The 22,154-nt window shown below is 43.3% G+C and overlaps 3 protein-coding genes across 8 annotated transcripts in view; all 3 read right to left on the bottom strand.

Annotated features, from left to right (window-relative positions):
- LOC309348879 (DGAT1/2-independent enzyme synthesizing storage lipids-like) overlaps window positions 1-22,154 on the bottom strand; it is an 89,570-nt gene that overhangs the window by 18,105 nt on the left and 49,311 nt on the right. For 2 of the 5 annotated variants that reach the window (XM_081874671.1, XM_081874675.1), the window contains exon 1: window positions 4,796-4,948. The exons of 2 other annotated variants lie outside the window; for them this stretch is intronic. The gene's annotated coding sequence lies outside the window, so the exon portion shown is untranslated. Of the gene's footprint in view, window positions 1-4,795; window positions 4,949-22,154 lie in introns of those variants that run through there. One more of the 5 variants, XM_081874672.1, reaches the window with a different exon arrangement.
- LOC309348882 (DGAT1/2-independent enzyme synthesizing storage lipids-like) overlaps window positions 6,468-22,154 on the bottom strand; it is a 109,276-nt gene continuing 93,589 nt past the window's right edge. The window contains exons 9-10 of one of the 2 annotated variants that reach the window (XR_014159579.1): window positions 7,490-8,280; window positions 6,468-7,384 (exon numbers count right to left, since the gene is read on the bottom strand). The gene's annotated coding sequence lies outside the window, so the exon portion shown is untranslated. Of the gene's footprint in view, window positions 8,281-22,154 lie in introns of both variants that reach the window. The other variant, XM_081874680.1, reaches the window with a different exon arrangement.
- Window positions 8,706-19,313, bottom strand: LOC309349249 (DGAT1/2-independent enzyme synthesizing storage lipids-like; the record flags this gene model as incomplete). The annotated part of the gene is made up of 6 exons (XM_081874993.1): window positions 8,706-8,828; window positions 11,242-11,381; window positions 12,696-12,756; window positions 14,200-14,390; window positions 17,395-17,559; window positions 19,295-19,313. The coding sequence occupies 6 exons, from the start codon at window positions 19,311-19,313 to the stop codon at window positions 8,724-8,726; spliced, it is 681 nt and encodes a 226-aa protein (XP_081731119.1). The 3' UTR covers window positions 8,706-8,723.

The raw sequence follows: 22,154 nt of genomic DNA, 5'->3' as shown, positions 1-22,154 counted from the left end.
TGCTGATAAGGCGGTTTAGGGATTAACTCGGGAGCTTTGTTGCCCAATAATTGAACTAACAAGACTTAATGGATTCAGATGGTTTCCAGAGAGTGGTAGGGAATGCTTTATCCCATGTTGATGGCCTTTCAGCTGATTCCCTGGTGGCCCGCTGGAATGTGGAGTTAACCAGGGCTATTGACTGTTTGGCTCTGAAGTGCCCTCTCCGATTGCATGGAGCCCAGACAGGCCCGTGGTTTTCCACGGATCTGAGTGCAATGAAACAATCATTGAGATGGCTAGAGCACCAGTGGCAGATAACTCATAATGATGCTGACCGGACACGGGCTAGAGCTCAATGTCGAGCCTACCAAGTGGTGGTAGGGATGGCGAAGAAGACTTTCTTCACTGCCTCTATTGCATCTGCAGAAAACAGCAGCAGGAGACTTTTTCAGGTGGTTCGCAATTTAGTGGAACCACCTGCTACATCGGGGCCCAGAATGGGCCACATGATCTCCTGCAATGATTTTGCAAAGTTTTTTTGCAGATAAAGTCAGTCAGATTCGGGAAGAGGTAGACTCCAATGTGGGAGCAGGGCTGGGGCGGGAGAGTGCTAGAGTCCTGTCTAGTCAAGTTACGTGGGATCAATTCCAATCTGTTACCTCCGAGGATGTGGACAGTCTGCTTGGAAGAGTGAAACCAACCACCTGTCTCCTTGATCCTTGCCCATCCTGGTTTATAAAAGCTAGTTGGGAAGGGCTGGGCGATGGGCTTTGCGGGGTGGTGAATGCTTCTCTCTGTGAGGGAGCCTTCCCAGACCCGCTGAAAGAGGCGGTTATTAAACCGCTTCTTAAAAAACCATCTTTAGATGGTGCCAATATGGCCAACTATCGCCCAGTCTCAAATCTTCCATTCTTGGGCAAGGTTATTGAGTGAGTGGTTGCTGAACAACTCCAGGCACGCCTGGAAGAAGTGGACCATTTGGATCCCTTCCAGTCGGGATTCAGGCCTCATCATGGGACTGAAACTGCCTTGGTTGCACTGGTCGATGATTTCTGGCTGGCTAGGGACAAAGGTGACAGCTGGTTCCTAGTTCTACTGGATCTCTCAGCGGCTTTTGACACCATAACTTCCTTCTGGATCGTCTAGTGGGGCTGGGAGCTGGGGGGCACTGTTATACAGTGGTTTCGCTCCTTCCTCCTGGGCCGTGTTCAGAAAGTGGTGTTGGGGGATGAGTGTTCAGACCCCTGGGCTCTCACTTGTGGGGTGCCTCAGGGTTCTGTCCTCTCCTCCATGCATTTCAACAACTACATGCAGCCACTGGGAGAGATCATCAGGGGGTTTGGGCTGGGTATTCATCAGTATGCAGTTTATACCCAGCTCTACCTCTGGAGGCAGTTGGAGAATGGATGGCGGCTAACAGATTGAGGTTGAATCCTGACAAGACAGTACTGTTTTGGGGGGACAGGAGGCCGGCAGGTGTGGAAGACTCCCTGGTCCTGCATGGGGTAACGGTGCCCCTGAAGGACCAGGTGCGCACACTTGGGAGTCATTCTGGACTCACAGCTGTCCATGGAGGCACAGGTCAATTTGGTGTCCAGGGCAGGCTGAGACGCTACCTGCCCGTAGACTGTCTCGCCAGAGTGGTGCATACTCTGGTTATCTCTCGCTTAGACTACTGCAATGTGCTCTATATGGGGCTACCTTTGAAGGTAACCTGGAAACTACAATTAATCCAGAATGTGGCAACTAGACTGGTGACTGGGAGCGGCTGCCGAGACCGTATAACACCGGTCTTGAAAGACCTGCACTGGCTCCCAGTACGTTTCCGAGCACAATACAAAGTAAAAAAATTCCTTCCAGTAGCACCTTAAAGACCAACTGAGTTAGTTCTAGGTATGAGCTTTCGTGTGCATGCACACTTCTAAGCTCATACCTAGAACTAACTCAGTTGGTCTTTAAGGTGCTACTGGAAGGAATTTTTTTATTTTGTTTTGACCATGACAGACCAACACGGCTACCTATCTGTAACAATACAAAGTGTTGGTGCTGACCTTTAAAGCCCTAAACGGCCTCGGTCCAGTATACCTGAAGGAGCGTCTCCACCTCCATCGTTCTGCCCAGACACTGAGGTCCAGCGCCGAGGGCCTTCTGGCGGTTCCCTCACTGCGAGAAGCCAAGTTACAGGGAACCAGGCAGAGGGCCTTCTCGGTAGTGGCGTCCACCCTGTGGAAAACCCTCCCTTCAGATGTGAAGGAAATAAGCATCTACCTTATCTTTAAAAGACATCTGAAGGCAGCCCTGTTCAGGGAAGTTTTTAATATTTAACGCTGTACTGTTTTAACACTTGATTGGGAGCCGCCCAGAATGGCTGGGGAAACTCAGCCAGATGGGCGGGGTATAAATAATAAATTATTATTATTATTATTATTCTAGATATGAGGAGGGGGAAATGGTAAACCTTATTCCCAAATATTTACAAAAGTGAGTGTCTAAGGATTTTAGCAGGTCCCGAGTAAATCCAGCAGAGTTGAAGTAGAGTATTTAATTGATAACAAATTGCATGCTTAAAAAGATGTGGGTTACATGGAGTAGTAGAAAAGCAAACGAACCAGGAAAAGTGTGGAGGGAAGTCATATGGTATATGTATACAGGCTGTATTTGGTACGTAGTTGTAACAGGGGGGGAGGGGGTTAAACATGCTCTCTGTTCCTGTTTTTGAAAATGCATTTTTTTTAAAAAAAAAAGATCATACTTGGTTTTTATGCATGAATGCACAAACACGCGCAAATGGAGAGATGCTATCACAGAAACTGACAAATAACACAAGTACTAGCACATTTGCAAAAGTAAGCAGGGATTGTTTGTTGAGATTCCTGCATTGCAAGGGGTTAACTAGACGACCCCTGGGTCCCCTCCGACCTCTACACTTTAGGATTCTAAAGTGTTTCAGAAAGAGACAGGGTTAACATTGGTTAAGAAAGTGAAATATCTAGGGGTTAATATGACTGCTAAGAATGTGAACTTATTTAAAGATAACTATGAAAAATGCTGGATGGAAGTGAAAAGGGACTTAGAAATATGGTCAAATTTGAAGTTATCATTGCTAGGCCGAATTGCTGTGATAAAAATGAATGGATTGTTTCAAGAAGTGGCAGAAAGATATTTCTAGATTTGTCTGGCAGGGCAAGAAGCCCTGAATAAAATTTAAGATATTAACTGATGTTAAAGAAAGAGGTGGATTTGCCCTGCCAGACTTTAAGCTTTATTATGAATCAGCCACATTTTGTTGGCTGAAGGAATGGCTGCTTCTTGAAAACACTGACGTACTGGATTTGGAAGGGTTCAATAATCATTTGGTTGGCATGCATATTTGTGGTATGATAAGGTCAAAGCACATAAAGCGTTTAAAAACCATATTGTCAGGAAAGCACTGTTTAATGTCTGGATAAGATATAAGGACTTGCTTGAAAATAAAACTCCAAGGTGGTTGTCACCAATGGAAGCAAAGGCTCAGGAAAAGCTCAATATGGAGGCCAAATGGCCGAAATATTGGGAAATATTGGAACAAGAAGGAGACAGATTAAAGCTGCAGAGTTTTGAAAAACTAAAAAACAAAGTACGGGATTGGCTTCATTATTATCAAATAATGGAGGCTTATAATTTGGATAAGAAAATTGGTTTTCAGGTGGAGAAATCAAAATTGGAAACAGAACTGTTAGATCCTAAAACTAAGAACTTGTCAAGAATGTATAACTTGCTGTTGAAATGGAACACTCAGGATGAAACGGTAAAATCAGCTATGATTAAATGGGCACAAGATGTTGGACATAATATTATGATGGCTGACTGGGAACAGTTATGGACCACAGGTATGAAATTTATGGCATGTAATGCCTTAAGAGAGAATATAATGAAAATGATATACAGGTGGTACATGACACCAGTCAAGTTTGTAAAAATTTATCATTTGCCCGATAACAAATGTTGGAAATGTAAAGAGACTGAAGGTACATTCTTTCACCTTTGGTGGACATGCCCAAGGATTAAGACTTTCTGGGAGATGATTTATAATGAAATGAAAAAGGTATTTAAATATACTTTTCTGAAGAAACCAGAGGCCTTTCTCCTGGGCATGGTCAGCCAATTGGTGCCAAAGAAGGATAGAACTTTCTTTATGTATGCTACAACAGCAGCAAGAATACTCATCGCGAAGTATTGGAAGACACAAGATTTACCCACCCGGGAAGAATGGCAGATGAAGTTGATGGACTATATGGAACTGGCGGAAATGATTGGCAGAATCCGAGACCAAGGTGAAGAGTTGGTGGAAGAAGATTGGAAAAAAATTAAAGTTTATCTACAGAAACATTGCAAAATTAAGAAATGTTAGAAGGATGTTGGAATGAAGTAATGTGGTTTTAGCAGAAATGATATAAAGGATTAGGTAAAAATGGATTTGTTAATTGGTGAAAGACGAGAATGTAAAATTACAGTATATTAAGATAAGTTAATAGGATAAAAACAAAGCTGGAAAGGATTTGCTGAAATATCTAATTGAACTAGAATACAAAAAAGGGAGGTGTGAGGAGGTCAAGGAAATAAGCAAAGGAAAGAAAGTTATGTAAAGGTTTGATTTGTTTTTTTTTTTCTTAATTGTTTGTATTTTTCTGTGGGTTTTTTTGGCTGTTTGTATCTATTGTGATGTATTGTTTTGTTTTTTCTTGCTTAATTTAGTGTTTTCTTTTTGTAACCTTTAAAACTGGAATAAATATTATATAAAAAATAAAAAATAAAAACAAAAGTTTTTACTTACATTCCTGGTAAGCCTAAATTGCCTTTAATTCAGTCACCTCTATGGAGAAGCACCTGAAATCCTGTCTGCTGCACTTTTTCGATGTCTGATTTCCAGCCGTACTGAAACACGTCTCTTTATGTAGTGGTGTCAAGAAACTGTGAAAGGTGTGCCATCTGTATGAAGAAACTAAGCATTGTGAAAAAGGCTTAGGGCACCGGCTGCTTGGAAGTTGTGGCCATTTGTAATCAAACATGAAATATGGAGTCACACTTACAATAACATTGGCACGTGACTCTTTAATTCAACAGCAAATGAGGATTTCATTAACGCTACTGGGTTAGAATACTGAACCTCAAGTAATCATCCTCAGTAATCAGTTCTACTCCAATAAACTGGGCCAGTCACTTGTGCTCCAGGCATTTTCTGAGATCTCCAATACCATCTGTTTGATCACTGTAATTAAATCCTGCCATACTGATTTTACTGCAGGCAGCTTGTCAAAAAGCTTCTTCAGGAGTTGCCCCTGCAGTATGCATTGCTTGATCAGGAGCAAAAAAGTTCCAGGTTGACATGCTTTGACATCAAAGGGTCTCTGGTATTCGGTACATGTTCAGTATTGTCAGGTGGAGGCGAAAGAAGTTCAGCATGCATTTGTCAGTTGTCAGAGCAATGTTTGCATACACATATGATGGTCTGTTTTACTCTCTTTTCGAGAAGAGAGGTATTCCTTGTAACAGAGTAGTAGTATTTTCCTACATTAAGCAGGATTTGTCAACGGGGGAGAAATAATGTGATGCAGTCATGGACACATTAAAAACAAATATCCATGCGAAAAGGCAAACAGAACCAAAAAACAAGAAACCCCACACGTTTCTGATTTTCCCTAATGGATTTCTGCCTTCCCACTCCCTTGCAGAGACCTGAACAAGCCATGTTCTGTCTCTTGTGTTGGGCCTGTCTGGTGTACTTTTTCGTAGGCTAAATTTGAGCTGTATTGAGAAACATCTCTTTACATGGTGGTTTCAAGAAACTGTGATAGGTGTGCCATCTGTATGAAGAGACCAAGCACTGTGAAAAAGAGAGAAGGTTTAGGGAGCCAGCTGCTTGGAAGTTGTGGTCATTTGTAATCAAACATGAAATATGGAGTCACACCTACAATAGCATTCATATGGCACAATAATATATTGGGACACAGAGTAAAGATAGAAATTGTGACAAGTGCGTTTGCTCCCTTTGATGGTAGCTTCTCTCCAAGCCAGGTACAATATGTATGTTGTGTAATACATACGGGGGAGAAATAATGTGATGTAGTCACGGACACATTAAAAACAAATATCCATGAGAAAAGGTAAACAGAACCAAAAAACACAGCTTCTGCCAACCTAGCACTTTGAAAGCATACCAGCGCAAGTAGATAAATAGGTACCACTGTGGTGGGAAGGTAAATGGCATTTCCATATGCTCTGGTTTCTGTCACGGTGTTCCATTGCGCCAAAACTGGTTTAATCTTGCTGGCCGCATGACCTGGAAAGCTCTGTGGACAAATGCCAGCTCCCTCGGCCTGAAAAGTGAGATGAGAGCCACAACCCCAGAGTCGCCTTTGACTGGACTTAACTGCCCAGGGATCATTACCTTCTTTTCTTTTTTACAACCCTCAAAATACCACAAATTGCAAAAGGAGCCAAATAAATTCCCTACGCTAAGTTGTTCACACATTTATAAAGATACAGGTATTGACAAACTACCCCCTCTAAGTAAAAGAGTTTTAGTTTTCACTTTTGCTAGAATGAAACTGCAGTCACATCTCTTCCAGACTGCTTTTCCATTTGATTGCTTCTGTGCTTTAAAATAATTTGTCGTTTGTAGACAGCATTCATTCCATCTTCAGCTAGATCTCCCATCTTGGCTTCATTTGCTTTACAATCTTAGGGTTTTTTAAAATGTGCCAAACATATCATTGTGGTGACCATAACATAGGTTTAAGGTGCCATTTGACTCTTATCTGAGCTTTTATATCTACATTTCTGATCTTGTCCACTGAATTGCTGTGGTGGCAGCCACCATTTGAGCATGTATGATGTCCTTTAATCTCTCTTCTCCAATGAAAAACTGAAGGAGAAGACAGCCTACAGTATACAATAGATTTAAAAACAAACCCAAAAGCACGTCTTAGTGGGACACTTGGATTGTTGGAAATATCCAGACAGATCAGGCTGAATTATGTTTTACCACTCAAGAGCAGCAGTGGTAGAGGTGAATCCTATATATTTTAATCTGATTTTCCTGTACATTTCCACCAAGATTCTTTCACTTACCAGTTTCTAACTGATTTGACAATTCTTCTCAGTTACATAGAGAATGAAATATATGGTTGTAACAGAGGATGTCTTTCACTTAACTATATAGCCCCCCCCCCCCGCAATTCTGTATCTACTAAAAGGGACGCGGGTGGCACTGTGGTCTAAACCACTGAGCCTAGGGATTGCCGATCAGAAGGTCGGTGGTTCGAATCCCTGCAATAGGGTGAGCTCCTCTTGCTCGGTCCCAGCTCCTGCCAACCTAGCAGATCGAAAGCACGTCAAAGTGCAAGTAGATAAATAGGTACCGCTCTGGCAGGAAGGTAAATGGTGTTTCCGTGTGCTGCTCTGGTTACACCAGAAGCGGCTTAATCATGCTGGCCACAAGACCCGGAAAAACTGTTTGTGGACAAACGTCAGCTCCCTCGGCCAGTAAAGTAAGATGAACACTGCAACCCCAGAGTCGTTCACGACTGGACTGTTAGGGGTCCTTTACCTTTACCTTTTTTTAACTACTAAAAAGAAAGCAGTTGGGACTTATTTGTGGAGGTGGAAGGGCTTGAGGATGAAGACTAGAAGACATCAGGCCCAGTCACTTTAGACACTAGAAAGGTAGTAAACAATGTGGTCCAAACAAACATTAATGGTAATCAAAACTGGAAGTTCAAACATTAAATTCCTCTTTTGAGAAGTGCCTCTCCCATGGAGAAACAGGAGAACTGCACCCAGCCACAGGGAAATTAGAGGGTGACCGAAATCCAGACTCCATTGCTGGATTCACTCCCCCGTGGGACTAAATAACCTAGGATAAGTCCTGTTTGGAAATAAGAACAGATAAGAAGCAGAACATGCCTTTTGCAAACACAAAATAAATGTCACTGTTTTAATACAGCAGATTTTTAGGCATTACTCTTTCAGGTGTAACATTATTTTGGGTTTCAATTAAACACCCATCCTCCCATTATACTCTTTGATTCTGGCTCTACCAGTGTAATTCCCAAAAGGGGGCATTCTGGGAGTCTTGCAGGATAGGTCAAGACAGCACTTGTATGTCTTTCAAACCTAGGACCTTCTGCATACAAAGCAGGTGCTGAACTAGCCACCCTTCCGAATAATTCATACACAATCTAGCACAATTGTATGTACATTACCTTAGCTTTAATTGCATAATTATTAGTTTTCTATTGTGGACACATAGTCAAAATGCTACAACTGTTTTATATGAACTAGTTACAGATTACAAAGGAATTTCAGAAATAGACTGGAAAGAGAAGCTGCTGAATTGCAACTTATCACCAAACTTAAAACTATGGAGAGACCTGGTTTGAACAAAGACATTGGATTCTTATCTCATTATACATGACAAAGCCATTTTTCACCTTCTCACCCCTTGCTTTTTCCTGTTAGACCTATTGCAGTCGTTAAGAGTCGTCAACAGGCTCATCGCAGCTATCTGCCAACCACCCATTCCCACCACCCTTCTGAGTAATACCCCTCCCCACCTTCTCACTATATAGAAAGGTCCGGTGACTTCTGTTTCAGTGTATCTGAAGAAGTGTGCATGCACACGAAAGCTCATACCTAGAACTAACTCAGTTGGTCTTTAAGGTGCTACTGGAAGGAATTTTTTTATTTTGTTTTTATATGAACTAGTTAGCTTTGTCATGCTTATCAAATCGTTCTGAAAGAGCTCTTAACATATTTCCTGGAATTTTTTTGTGTCTATCCCGAAGATTTTCAAGTGCAGTCTTGGTCTGTTGAAAAAATAAAAACAAAGGAATACATTATGTCACAGCTAAAGGAACAAGAAAAAGCTAAAGAAGTCAGAACCAGTAGCATTTTTTAAAAAATCCATTTTTTTCCAGCTAAAGAAGCACAATATGTAATTTCTTTCTGGGATCAGAAGTAAGGGCAGATAAGGATTTTTAGCTAATTGTGGGAGGAAACCATCTCTCCAGATCCTAAGGCATATGCAACTGGCTCCCCAGCAAAGGATAGGGAGGAAATTACTGTCTCCTTGCATATTGAACCTTGAGTATGAAACCCAGAATGCTCACTCAGACCCTGCTCTGCAGTGTTCAGCCAAAATGCATGTACCAGGCCTAAGAGGACCTATGTTAGTCCTACCAGGCATACCACCATGGCAGGTCCTCCAAGGGCATCCTTAACACAATAATGCCTCAGTAAAGCTAATCTTTCTCTCCACAACTTTCTCACCTGTGGTAGGAGCAAACAAACCACACCACTGTCCAATGACAATGTAATGCATCTTAACAATGTGAAATAAAGAAGGGAACCACAGGATAACCAAAGGATCAACCCCTGCACACCCACCAAAGTAAACTACTGCTCCTTCAAACAGGCAACCAAAAGCTGAAACTAGATGTGGGGAGGGAGGGGGTTCAGCAAGAATGAAAGCATAAAGTGCTTGGGGAGAACCAGCCATAAAAAACCATGTTCCAAAACTCCTTCCCTTTAGCCATCAGACCCCCACAGGCTCCTTCCCTTAACCCCCTTCCTTTGGAAGTCCACTTCCCAAGACTTCCTTGAGAAAGGGGGGAAGTTCGACACCCCCTGCAGGAACACCTAAGATATTGTCACACAATATAATACCCTAGAGTACCCTAGAAATGGCCTCTGTGTTTGAAATGTCTTCTGTAAAACAGCATCTCATTTAAGAGGTTGATGGTGCACAAGCCATAACTATATAGATGCACAGGAGGTAGAGCTCCAGAAACCCACTAAAGGGCAAGAAACTACAAGAAGGAAGCACCAGGAAGGAATGATTCATGGCTTCAATTGTCTCTACACAAATGCACAGAGTATGGGAAACAAGCAAGATGAATTGGAGCTTTTACTACAGGATGGCAAATATGACCTGGTAGGCATTGATGAAGCCTTGTTTGATGAGTCTCATGACTGGAATGTAGGAATTTAGGGGTATAACCTATTCAAAAGGAATGAACTAAACAGGAAGGGCTTTATATTGAATGGATGTGTAAACTTGTACAAAAATTCATGATCTGTAGCATGGAAAGCAGATTGAGAGTATATAGGTAAAAATTGTAGGAGACAGAACTACAGTAACCCTTACTGTGGGTGTCTGCTATAGCCACCAAGACAGACTGAAGACTTGGATATTGCCTTCTTAGAGCAGATTAACAAACATTTAAAAAGGAGAGATATAGTGCAGGCTACTCCCCATTTGCATGGGGGTTACATTCTGAAGAACCACACATTTAAGTGAAATCATGTACAGTGGTACCTCCGTTTGCAGATGGGATCCATTCCGGAGCTCTGGTTGGGTTTCCACAACCGGAGGTGCCTGTTCTGCGCACACGTGATAGAGCGCTTCAGCGCATGTGCACAGTGCGACAGAGCGCTACTGCGCATGCACACGGGGCGAAAACCAGGAAATATCCTTCCGTGTTTGCCATGTGCATATCCCGAAGGATACGTAATAAGAGGGGCACATAGGTAGAGGTACCACTGTATAATCGAAACACCATTAAAAGAGCCTGCAAACTCCCTGTGGCATTTGCCCATTCCTTGTGATTAGGGATGGAACAGGAGGGATGGAAATGGCTAATGTAGACTGACTAATGAGAAAGCTCAGAGGCAGAGCCTACCGGGTTTTGAGGCTCAGGCCAGGGGTTTACCATGGGGAGATGGAGGAGTGAGGGTCAGACATAGGCATAGTGGTTGTGACAGAGTGAAAGACACGGATAGAAGTGAGAGAGAAGAGTGTGACAGTGTGAGATGGTGCCACATCTAGTTCAGGGCACGCATTTGAGAAACCGTTCTGACTATATTTAAAACTTGTTTGTTCTTCAATAAACTTTAATCTTCGTTGTTGACTTTACAACCTGACTGAGACTCAGTATTTCACCAGAAGATACCTGGTTGGTGGCAGTGGAAGAATAAAGCAGTGGTGTACAGGTCAATAGTCCGTGAAACGACCAGAGGCTCTGTACGATTGCCACACTCCCCCTTCCGCACCCACTGAGTGGTGAACATAATGCACAAAAGTATATATAATGAAGCCTAGCACTGGCTGTATAGATTGAGGAAGTCAGTGTGCAGAATACGATTTAGAACTGAAAAAGGAGATAAACATTAGGGAAAAATTCTTATGTTTTTGTATTTCCAAGTATAGAGTTCACTTACTTTTTCAGCCAGCTCTGTGGCAGTTATATTTGGATCATATGGGATGGGTTCTCCAACATATGTCCTCAGTTTCACTGGAAGTCCTCCATAAGTGGGAAGGAGTACACGTCGAGTTTTCTCATACAGCCATTTTGTCAGCCCTGTAAAAGAAAGTGACTGCATATCAAATTGGACCTTAGTTAGCATTCTGTTAAGCAATTGCAATCCATCCATCCCAAGGAGGAAGAGTTAAATAATATGAGTACTTGGGGAAAGACATGCAACATATTCAATCAGCTCTTCTCATCTCTTGGCAATTGGGATCATAAGTTGTACAACAGACTGCAAAATATGGTTTGTTTCCTGATCTGTTCCTGTCTATGCTGGGCTTCCTACCCCTCTTATAGATTACTGCTTTGTTTTAAATCTAATAGAAAACTAAACAAAGGCATATTTACTCAGTACTGAGGCAGGCAGCACAGATAAACTCTGTTAGTAGGTAGGAAATAGATAATTGGTTTTTTTTTTAAAAAAAAATAGTCTATTATTAAAATGTATATTGCCTGAAATTGGATCTCTTGCTCAACCAAGAATGACCGCTCCCCACTTAAAACGGGGGGCGCCCTTTGCGTGGACGCGTGCAGCCCCTGGATCTGGAGTGGCCCCAACAGCATAGGCTTGGCTTTGCCTTCCCCCAGGTGGGATACCTGGAGGTCTCCGCCTACCTCAGTCAGTTGTCCAATCCCACCTGGGGGAAGTGTTGCCAAGGAGACCAGGCCAGGTACGGGAGGGATTACCTGCCCACACAATAGAGGGAGGATCTTACCTGGGAATCCTCACTTGGCTCCAGAGCTTCTCCCACCCTACCCACCCTCAGTTAATGTCTTATTTTGCAGGTTAACTTTTCTTCACAGGTTTTGCAGGTTAATTTTTCTTCACAGGTATGCGGGCGCTGCTACGTTAAGGTCGCTGTTAAAGGGCCAGAAAGGAATTTCCCTGCATTGGCAGGTTTCACCTTTCCCATAGCAAAACGTCACAACTTTGGCAGTATCAGGCCTTGGGCGGAATCCTTAAGTCCATCTTCCTCTTTGCGGCGGCGATACCAGGGTTCCCCGTTAAAGGGGTTTCTGAAGGGAGGCTTTGACCGTACGCCGAAAGGTCATCATTGCTCTCCCCTGCGGCAGCGGCGTAGCAGGGGTGGCTATCTCTGCTTGAACATATGTTCTCCAGAGCCGGCCCATCCCCCCCACACACACACTGGATAACCCTGATGCTCCCTAGGTCCCCGGCTGGGGACTAGGGAGGGAGAACGCCCAATGCCTGAGCCAAGGTCTACCCACATTTGAAATTTAATAAAGTTGTGGCCAATTTAATCCCATAGCACGTTGTCTTGAGTCGTTATTCCACATGACGGGGGGACCGCGCGGGATCTGGGGACTCCGCCTGTCCACGCAAACATAAGATATTTAACTCACTTGTCTTTCCCAAGCTCCTGTATGCTTCACAACTGTTTTGTGTAAAAATTGGGATGATGGGCTAGAAGAATGAAAGATGAAACAAAAATGAAAGAAAGGCGAGAACTGGATACAGTGGTGCCCCGCAAGACGAATGCCTCGCAAGACGGAAAACCCGCTAGACGAAAGGGTTTTCCGTTTTGGAGGCGCTTCGCAAAACGAATTTCCCTATGGGCTTGCTTCGCAAGAAGAAAGCCCATAGGGAAATCTCCGGGGACCTCTTTTAAATGCTAGCGGTGGGGAGCAAAGCCTTTTCCCCCCCTCCGGCCTTCAGAAGAGGTCCAGGAAGGCCGGCGGGGGCCGAAAGGCTTTGCTCCCCACCGCCAGCATTTTAAAAGCAGTCCGGGATAGCAGGGAAGCGCTTCCCGCTATCCCGGATGGCTTTTGAAGGCAGGCAGGGGGGAGCAAAGACTTTTGCCCCCCGCCCGCCTTCAGAAGAGGTCCTGGACCTCTTCTGAAGGCGGGCGGGGGGCAAAAGTCTTTGCTCTCCCCCCCCCCCGCCGCCTGCCTTCCCGGGAGAGCGGAGAAACGCAGCGCTGCGTTTCTCCGCTCTCCCGGGAAGGCAGGCAGGGGGGACAAAGACTTTCGCCCCCCACCGGCCTTCAGAAGAGGTCCAGGACCTCTTCTGAAGGCCGGTGGGGGGCGAAAGTCTTTGTCCCCCCTGCCTGCCTTCCGGGGGCTTTTAAATCGCCCCGGGACAGCGGAAAATTCCTCCGCTGTCTGGGGTGATCTTAAAATGCTGGCGGGCGGCAGCGCTGCCGCCCGCCAGCATTTTAAAATCACCCCGGGGCAGCGGAGGAATTTTCCGCTGTCCCGGGGCGATTTAAAAGCCCCCGGGAAGGCAGGCAGGGGGGACAAAGACTTTCGCCCCCCACCGGCCTTCAGAAGAGGTCGGGGGACAGACTGTCCCCGGACCTGGTCTGAAGGCGGTTTCCATAGGAACGCATTAATTGATTTTTAATGCATTCCTATGGGAAACCGTGCTTCGCAAGACGAAAAACTCGCAAGACGAAAAGACTTGCGGAACGAATTAATTTCGTCTTGCGAGGCACCACTGTAATTACTTCGTCCTGACCACCCCACCTTTATTTTTGTTAAGGACAAAGAAGAATGCTTCACATCTGGGATTATTAGGAGAAGCAAGTCATAGATTATGCAATTGGCTTCAAAATATCTTTTCAAATATCTCAGATGAAGAAACTTCACCAGTTGTTGCCCAGATTTTCAGGAACTGAAGAGAGAGAAAAGGGGGCAAAGGCCATTTTTCTTTTTATACGTTATTGATTTCAGTACCTTTTTTAAAAAGCAGGGGTGGGGAAACCATGGCTCTCCAGATAACATTTGACCCTGAAACAGGATATTTGCCATCCTTAGCTATGGAGGATGCTAAATCAAGGATGTCAACACATTACGTCATATCCAGGATAATTGTGAGGACAATGCAAATTGCCCAAAGATCACTCACCACTTTTGCCTCCAAAGCTAGCCGAGCGAAACCTGTACGGTTACCCCACATTAAGCTGTAGTCATTACTAAAGTTTGCTTCTGTAGCTCCACCAGGTGCTATGCCCAATAAATGGGCTTTCTTCAGAATTTCCACACATTCAGCTTTCTTGAAATCTTTCAAGTATATCAAATCAAAACATACTTTCTTCCCTGAAAAAGAAAGCCCCAAATAGAAAAATGCATTTTATATGGCTCTTATTGAGGAAATAGCGTGGATACTATACATGTGTCGTTATTCCAAAGATATTGCTCTATTGCGGATCAACTAGGATTTCATGGAATGGGAACTTTATGCTAGTTCCTCTTTTGTTCACAGCCTTTTTTGGGAAAGCACACAGAATGAGGTTGAGTGCTGAGGTGACCACCTTTTGGACAAGTGATCCTCAAGTCAAGTCTCTAGTACAATAGATGGATATTCAAGTTTGCATCATGATAAAAATACAGCCCATGGTGTCTTGCTGGACAATCTTCAATCTTCAATCCCTATAGGCTGCATGGGTTTTGGATACAGTGGACATTCACACATAGACAGATAGATGATAGATAGATAGATGATAGATAGATAGATAGATAGATAGATAGATAGATAGATAGATGATAGATAGATAGATGATAGATAGATAGATAGATAGATAGATAGATAGATAGATCATAGATAGATAGATAGATAGATAGATAGATAGATAGATAGATAGATGATAGATAGATGATAGAACACAGAGAGGAACCCATGCTGGTGGAAACCTGCCTCCACCAGCAGAAGCCCATCTTTTCACCCAGACAGGAGGTCAGATGCTCCATTAATTTACCCAGTGAAATGCCCCTCAACAGAACTCTCTGTGCTACTGGGCGTGTTTGGGCTCTCACCTCACTTCTTTTGCTTTATTTTTAAAATTGACCTATGTGTGGTGTCATAGTTTCCTAGTGTGGCTGCTGTTTGCATGCAGGGGAAGATGATGTGGGGGGTTTGGCAGTGGAGCTTCCATGAACACTGTGTAGAAAGGATGCCACAAGTGTTTGCTTGCAGTGTCACATGGGGGCATAAAAGCTGTGCGTGAGAGTGCTTGATTGTCCATGTGTTTGGGGGAGGCATACTTCCTGGGATCACTGCACATTGCTTAATAGGTTGGAGTTGCTGTGAAAGCCATGGGCATGTACGTGTGTTTCTGCCCTTTTCCTTAGCTGTAGCTCCCATCCTATCCCAGTTACCACGAAGTGTGTATGAATACAGTGAATTTTTCACAGGAAGCTTGCTAGTGAACATACTCTAAAGTAGTTTCCCCTACTTTGAATTGTTCTTCAGGATAAGACACATCCATCTTTATTAATGACTGATTTTTGCAATACTCATTGTACCTGGGGAAATCATCAAGTTGGACACCTAATCCTTGTCCTATTCTGGCATTAAAGTCAGCAGGAATTATTATATGGGAGCTTGTAGTCACAGCATAGATATCAGATAGCAAATTATCCAGATTACCCCAATTGTTCGATTCCCTGAAGAGGAATGTAGACAATACGAGAAAGCACAATATTTCTGCATGGAAACACAGGAATTACCTTGCGATTACTAGGGTATAAATGTCATTCTCATTTATGTTTTGAGGTCAGATAACATTTACCTGCAATCTGTGATCAAGGGCCAAAACATCCAAACCTACATGCTTTATTGGAAACAGCCTGATTCAAATAAGATGCCTGAAACATTATTGGGAGAAGAGATTGAGGCTGTAAATGGCCCAAAGCAACACTGCGCTTTTCACTTCCTTTTAAAATTCTAGATTGACACAGCCCATTTGGATTCTATATTTCCAAGATCTTAATGCACGAATTTGAATGGACTTCAGAACTGATCCACTCCAACGTTATAGAATGCACTTCATCAGAACTTCAAAGCAACCAACAATATGGATTAGTAGTGTAGAATTTTTGCGTGGACAGGCGGAGTCCCCAGATCCCGCGCGGTCCCTCCCGTCATGTGGAATAACGACTCAAGACAACGTGCTATGGGATTAAATTGGCCACAACTTTATTAAATTTCAAATGTGGGTAGACCTTGGCTCAGGCATTGGGCGTTCTCCCTCCCCAGTCCCCAGCCGAGGACCTAGGGAGCATCAGGGTTATCCAGTGTGGGGGGGGGATGGGCCGGCTCTGGAGAACATATGTTCAAGCAGAGATAGCCACCCCTGCTACGCCGCTGCCGCAGGGGAGAGCAATGACGACCTTTCGGCGTACGGTCAAAGCCTCCCTTCAGAAACCCCTTTAACGGGGAACCCTGGTATCGCCGCCGCAAAGAGGAAGATGGACTTAAGGATTCCGCCCAAGGCCTGATACTGCCAAAGTTGTGACGTTTTGCTATGGGAAAGGTGAAACCTGCCAATGCAGGGAAATTCCTTTCCGGCCCTTTAACAGCGACCTTAACGTAGCAGTGCCCGCATACCTGTGAAGAAAAATTAACCTGCAAAACCTGTGAAGAAAAGTTAACCTGCAAAATAAGACATTAACTGAGGGTGGGTAGGGTGGGAGAAGCTCTGGAGCCAAGTGAGGATTCCCAGGTAAGATCCTCCCTCTATTGTGTGGGCAGGTAATCTCTCCCCTACCTGGCCTGGTCTCCTTGGCAACGCTTCCCCCAGGTGGGATTGGACAACTGACTGAGGTAGGCGGAGACCTCCAGGTATCCCACCTGGGGGAAGGCAAAGCCAAGCCTATGCTGTTGGAGCCGCTCCAGATCTAGGGGCTGCGCGCGTCCACGCAAAGGGCGCCCCCTGTTTTAGGCGGGGAGCGGTCATTGTGGGTGATGATACCAAACCGCAGGAATAACTTAGTACTGGGGGCTGAACAATGCAGAGCTTCTGGACATAAAGTTTATAGGTCAAAATAATATTGGCAGAGCCATGCTGATGAGTTGTTCAGTCTCTTTTTGGGGTTTTGGAGTGTTTATCTCCTTTTCGCGGTGGACCCAACAGGTCCAGACTCGGTCTGCCCTAACAGCCCATGACCTAGCTGACCTATTGTTGGAGCTCTGGGCACTGATCAGTGTAGATGTCTTGTCTCCTGTAGCTGTCTTTTCATCTCCTGATTACGGCACTGTTTTATGTCAAAATTTGCACACGTTTTTATGTAAAAAAGCACAATTTTAATTTAAATAATTTACCTGGAACCCCATAAAGGGCATGATCAATTACTGTATGGCACGGTCTCCCTTTCTCTAGATAAACTTTTTCCACAAAGTAGGAATAGCCAAGGAGAAAAACTGAGTGATGAAAAATAACAATCCCTGGTCCTTTAGGGAGATGTTCCAAGCCAATAATTTCATAACCTGAAAATAATACAAATGGCAACAAATAAATATTACGTTGTTGAAAGGTAAATAAAATATCACAATATTTTATTGGAAGAAAACAGTGTGTTTCGGAAGGGGGGAAATGAAATTAAGATCAAGTACAAAGCTCTGTGTTCCAGCATTCTGGATGCCAGGAGAGCATCCAAGAGGAACAGGACTTTCTCTGTGGTGGTCACAGAACTAATGGGGGCAGGAGGGAACTTCTCCTCTCCTGGAATATTCATTCCTTGCTTCCTTTTGGACGCAGATGGAAACATTTTTGCCCAGTCTTTGATTGAACTATTTTGCTCTTCTAATCTACTTTAAGCTTTATGTGTGTTTGAGCCTTTAACATGATATCATACTAAATGTTTTAGAGACTTTTTATTTATGTGAAGGACAGTATTACCCTTCTATACAGAGCACTTCTTTGGGGAAGAGCTATCCAGGACCAGGAGCACATTTCTTCCACATCCCTAGGAGCGCCAACATCAGGCATCTTTAGACCATCTTCTGAATTACTATATACAAAGTGAGAAAGCTGTTTCCCAGACAGATGCACCATTGACCATGTCATAAGTAGCTACAGGGTTTCATCCTTGGGACCCAAACTTTCTCAAATTGAAATTCTCATTTCTCAAATGAAAATAGGAACACCCTAAGGAAAAGCGGGGCATTCCAGGATCCAATCAGAAACCCTACCAGGATGGTGTGTGTAAATCCGGGACTGTCCCTGGAGAACAGGAATACTTGGAGGGTTTTTAGCAGTCTTCTGGGAGGATATAAGAAGAATCCTGTTGATGAGGCCAAAGGCCTCTATAGCCCACCGTCCTGTTTCTCGCAATGTCCATCTAAAGGAGTACTTAAATCATACCAACTTCTATGAAAAAATGGAAAGGTTTTGCTCAAGTGGCTATAAATACCAAAGTGTTAAGTACCGTGCATACACAATTGTACATTTGGACACTTCCAAAAGCATATATTTTATTGAACAAAATATGACACTTAACAGATAGAAGACATGGGTTGATTTCCACTAAAATATTTTAATCAATAATCTAAAATTATAATTTTCATGTACGTGGGTTTCATTTAATATAACTAAGATCCCCATTGTAATATGAAGTATTAGCATATGATATTCAGTGGAAAAACAAAATTCAAAATTCAAGCCTGTTCCTAAATAATACAATTGGCACCCTATCTCTCTCATATTCCCTTTCAGTCTTCTTCCACTTATTTTGCTTTCTTGTTTCTTTAAAGATGTAAGGAAATATTTATGTAAGGGGAAACAATGCTCCTCTCAGTGAGGGTCAAATTACCCCATGGTGTCACATAATCTTGGTCAGATGCCTCCATCAGCAATCTAAGCCACCCTATTCTATGGCCCCTGGAGCTTCCTGATAAGGCCCGAGGGCAGCTCCACATAAAACACATTACAGGAGCGCAGACTATATTTCAAACCTGGCCCTACAGTTGGTCTATTTTATGATCCATCAAGGGGACCAAAGCTGATTCAGTTCTAAATTTAGGTCTGAACATAGATTTTAATGGATCTAGATTACCAGTTTCACCCAGAAACACCTGCAGCTGCTCCACAACCACCCTCTCCACCTACTATAGTTGTTGCTCTCTCTTAGGTCTAGAGAGGGCTTCTTGAGGAGTCAACACACTGCTGCCTCTTTAAGAGCAGCATCCAGCACTACACAATGCAAAGTCCCATTTACCTTACCTCTGGAGCATTCATTCATCCCATCCCAGCTAGCTAGCCCATATTTTCAACAATACAATATTACTTTAAGCTGCCATTGCTTCTTCCAGAGAATTCTGGGAGCTGTGGTATAAGGGTGCTGAGAGTTGTTAGGAGACTCCCTATTTTCCCCACAGAGCTACACTTCTCAGAGATCCCTGTGATGAGGTATTTGTTCATTTTTTGCACATTTATTTAATATTAAAACAAATTACAATGATACATTTCAAACACAATTAAAAATTACACTACAACATTGTACACTGCCATAATATCACAGAACAATCACTCCAATCCTCAATCTCCCATCACTGGCAAGGAATCTCTTCCTTTCAGCTCACTTTCACAATAAGTTTGAGAATTCACTGTCTAAAGGGAGGGAGATAATCTGTAGGTGCTGGGTCAGCTCAGACTTCATGGCCTCTGCGGCAACCATGAGACTATCTCAGTAAATTAACGGCCCAACAGAAGTGACAGAACATACCCTAGTTCAGGTCTTTCCAGGGGAGGGGGAAGACAGAAATTCATTAGTAGGGAGGTTTGTGCTGAGCCCATTGTCTGAGATGGATAATTCGATGGTGAAATTTGAAGTGATGATGCAGTGCCCCTCTATAAGGCGGGGGGATCCATTAAGGCGGTCAGTTCCCAGAGACTTATGGTATCTGATGGATTCCTGAATACTCTCAGGAATTTTCAAGTTGGCATGCTCACCACTTCTGTCAAAGTCTTGATATGGAATTGGGAATTAAGGTAGGCACTTGACAGGTTGGCTCTTAAGTGTCATCCTCAACACTGAAGCAAACAGGGCACCCTCATATTCTCAGGAGTGTCAGGCGATGAAGTAGGACAGTGCCTGGAAAGGACTCAGCAGCTTGCAAGGCAACATCTCTCTCAAAGGCCTGTGGTTTTTATCTGCCTTTTAGTAGGTTTTAAGCTGTTTTAATGAGTTTTAATTGATTTTAACTCTTCTTCAAGTGATTCATGAAGTGACTAGGGAAGATCAGAAACCTATGTTTTTTTGTTCTATTTTCCTTTTACTTCCCATGGATATTTGTTTTTAATGTCTCTGTGATCCTTTGATGTCAAAGCATGTCAACCTGGAAATTTTTGCTCCTGATCAAGCAACCAGCTGCCTGCAGTAAAATCGGCATGGCAGAATTTAATTTCAGTGATCAAAAAGATGGTATTGGAGATCTCAGAAAATGCCTGGAGCACAAGTGACTGGTCAGGTTTATTGGAGTAGACTTGGTTTCTGAGGATGATTACTTGAGGTTCAGTATTCTAACCCAGTAGCGTTAATGAAATCCTCATTTGCTGTTGAATTAAAGAGTCACATGCCAATGTAAGAGCTTTCACTTATGCACTAGGATTCAATATTGCAACAGAACATGTTGTTAAGGTTGTGTAATACACAACATACATATTTTACCTGGCTTGGAGAGAAGCTACCATCAAAGGGAGCAAACGCACTTGTCACAATTTCTATCTTTACTCTGTGTACCCAATATATTATTGTGCCATATGAATGCTATTGTAGGTGTGACTCCATATTTCATGTTTGATTACAAATGACCACAACTTCCAAGCAGCTGGCTCCCTAAACCTTCTCTCTTTTTCACAGTGCTTGGTCTCTTCATACAGATGGCACACCTATCACAGTTTCTTGAAACCACCATGTAAAGAGATGTTTCTCAATACAGCTCAAATTTAGCCTACGAAAAAGTACACCAGACAGGCCCAACACAAGAGACAGAACATGGCTTGTTCAGGTCTCTGCAAGGGAGTGGGAAGGCAGAAATCCATTAGGGAAAATCAGAAACGTGTGGGGTTTCTTGTTTTTTGGTTCTGTTTGCCTTTTCGCATGGATATTTGTTTTTATGTGTCCATGACTGCATCACATTATTTCTCCCCCGTTGACAAATCCTGCTTAATGTAGGAAAATACTACTTCTCTGTTACAAGGAATACCTCTCCTCTCGAAAAGAGAGTAAAACAGACCATCATATGTGTATGCAAACATTGCTCTGACAACTGACAAATGCATGCTGAACTTCTTTCGCCTCCACCTGACAATACTGAACATGTACCGAATACCAGAGACCCTTTGATGTCAAAGCATGTCAACCTGGAACTTTTTTGCTCCTGATCAAGCAATGCATACTGCAGGGGCAACTCCTGAAGAAGCTTTTCAACCAGCTGCCTGCAGTAAAATCAGCATGGCAGGATGGGAGATAGCTACCTTTACTCTGTGACCCAATATGTTATTGTGCCATATGAATGCTATTGTAGGTGTGACTCCATATTTCATGTTTGATTACAAATGACTACAACTTCCAAGCAGCCGGGGCCCTAAGCCTTTTTCACAATGCTTAGTTTCTTCATACAGATGGCACACCTTTCACAGTTTCTTGACATCACCACATAAAGAGACGTGTTTCAATACGGTTGGAAATCAGACATCGAAAAAGTGCAGCAGACAGGATTTCAGGTGCTTCTCCATAGAGGTGACTGAATTAAAGGCAATTTAGGCTTACCAGGAATGTAAGTAAAAACTTTTGTTCATAGAATCCTAAAGTTTAGAGTTCAGAGGGGACCCAGGGGTCGTCTTGTTAACCCCGTGCAATGCAGGAATCTCAACAAACATCCCTGGTTAGTTTTGTAAAAGTTCTAATGTTCTTAATGTTCTAATGTTCTTAAGTATGCTTAAATGTTCTAATGTTCTTAAGTATTCTTAAGTATGTAGGCGCAAACAGCTTGAGGCAGCCTTACCTGAGACCGCAGATTCATCCGAAAGACTGAGAAGCTCCTTTTAACACCAGTGCAACTCCTCCCTAGCAGTGCTT

Source organism: Podarcis erhardii, assembly GCF_964252035.2.
Source record: "Podarcis erhardii genome assembly, chromosome: 8".
Lineage (NCBI taxonomy): Eukaryota > Metazoa > Chordata > Lepidosauria > Squamata > Lacertidae > Podarcis > Podarcis erhardii.
This window is presented reverse-complemented; position numbering and strand designations above follow the sequence as displayed.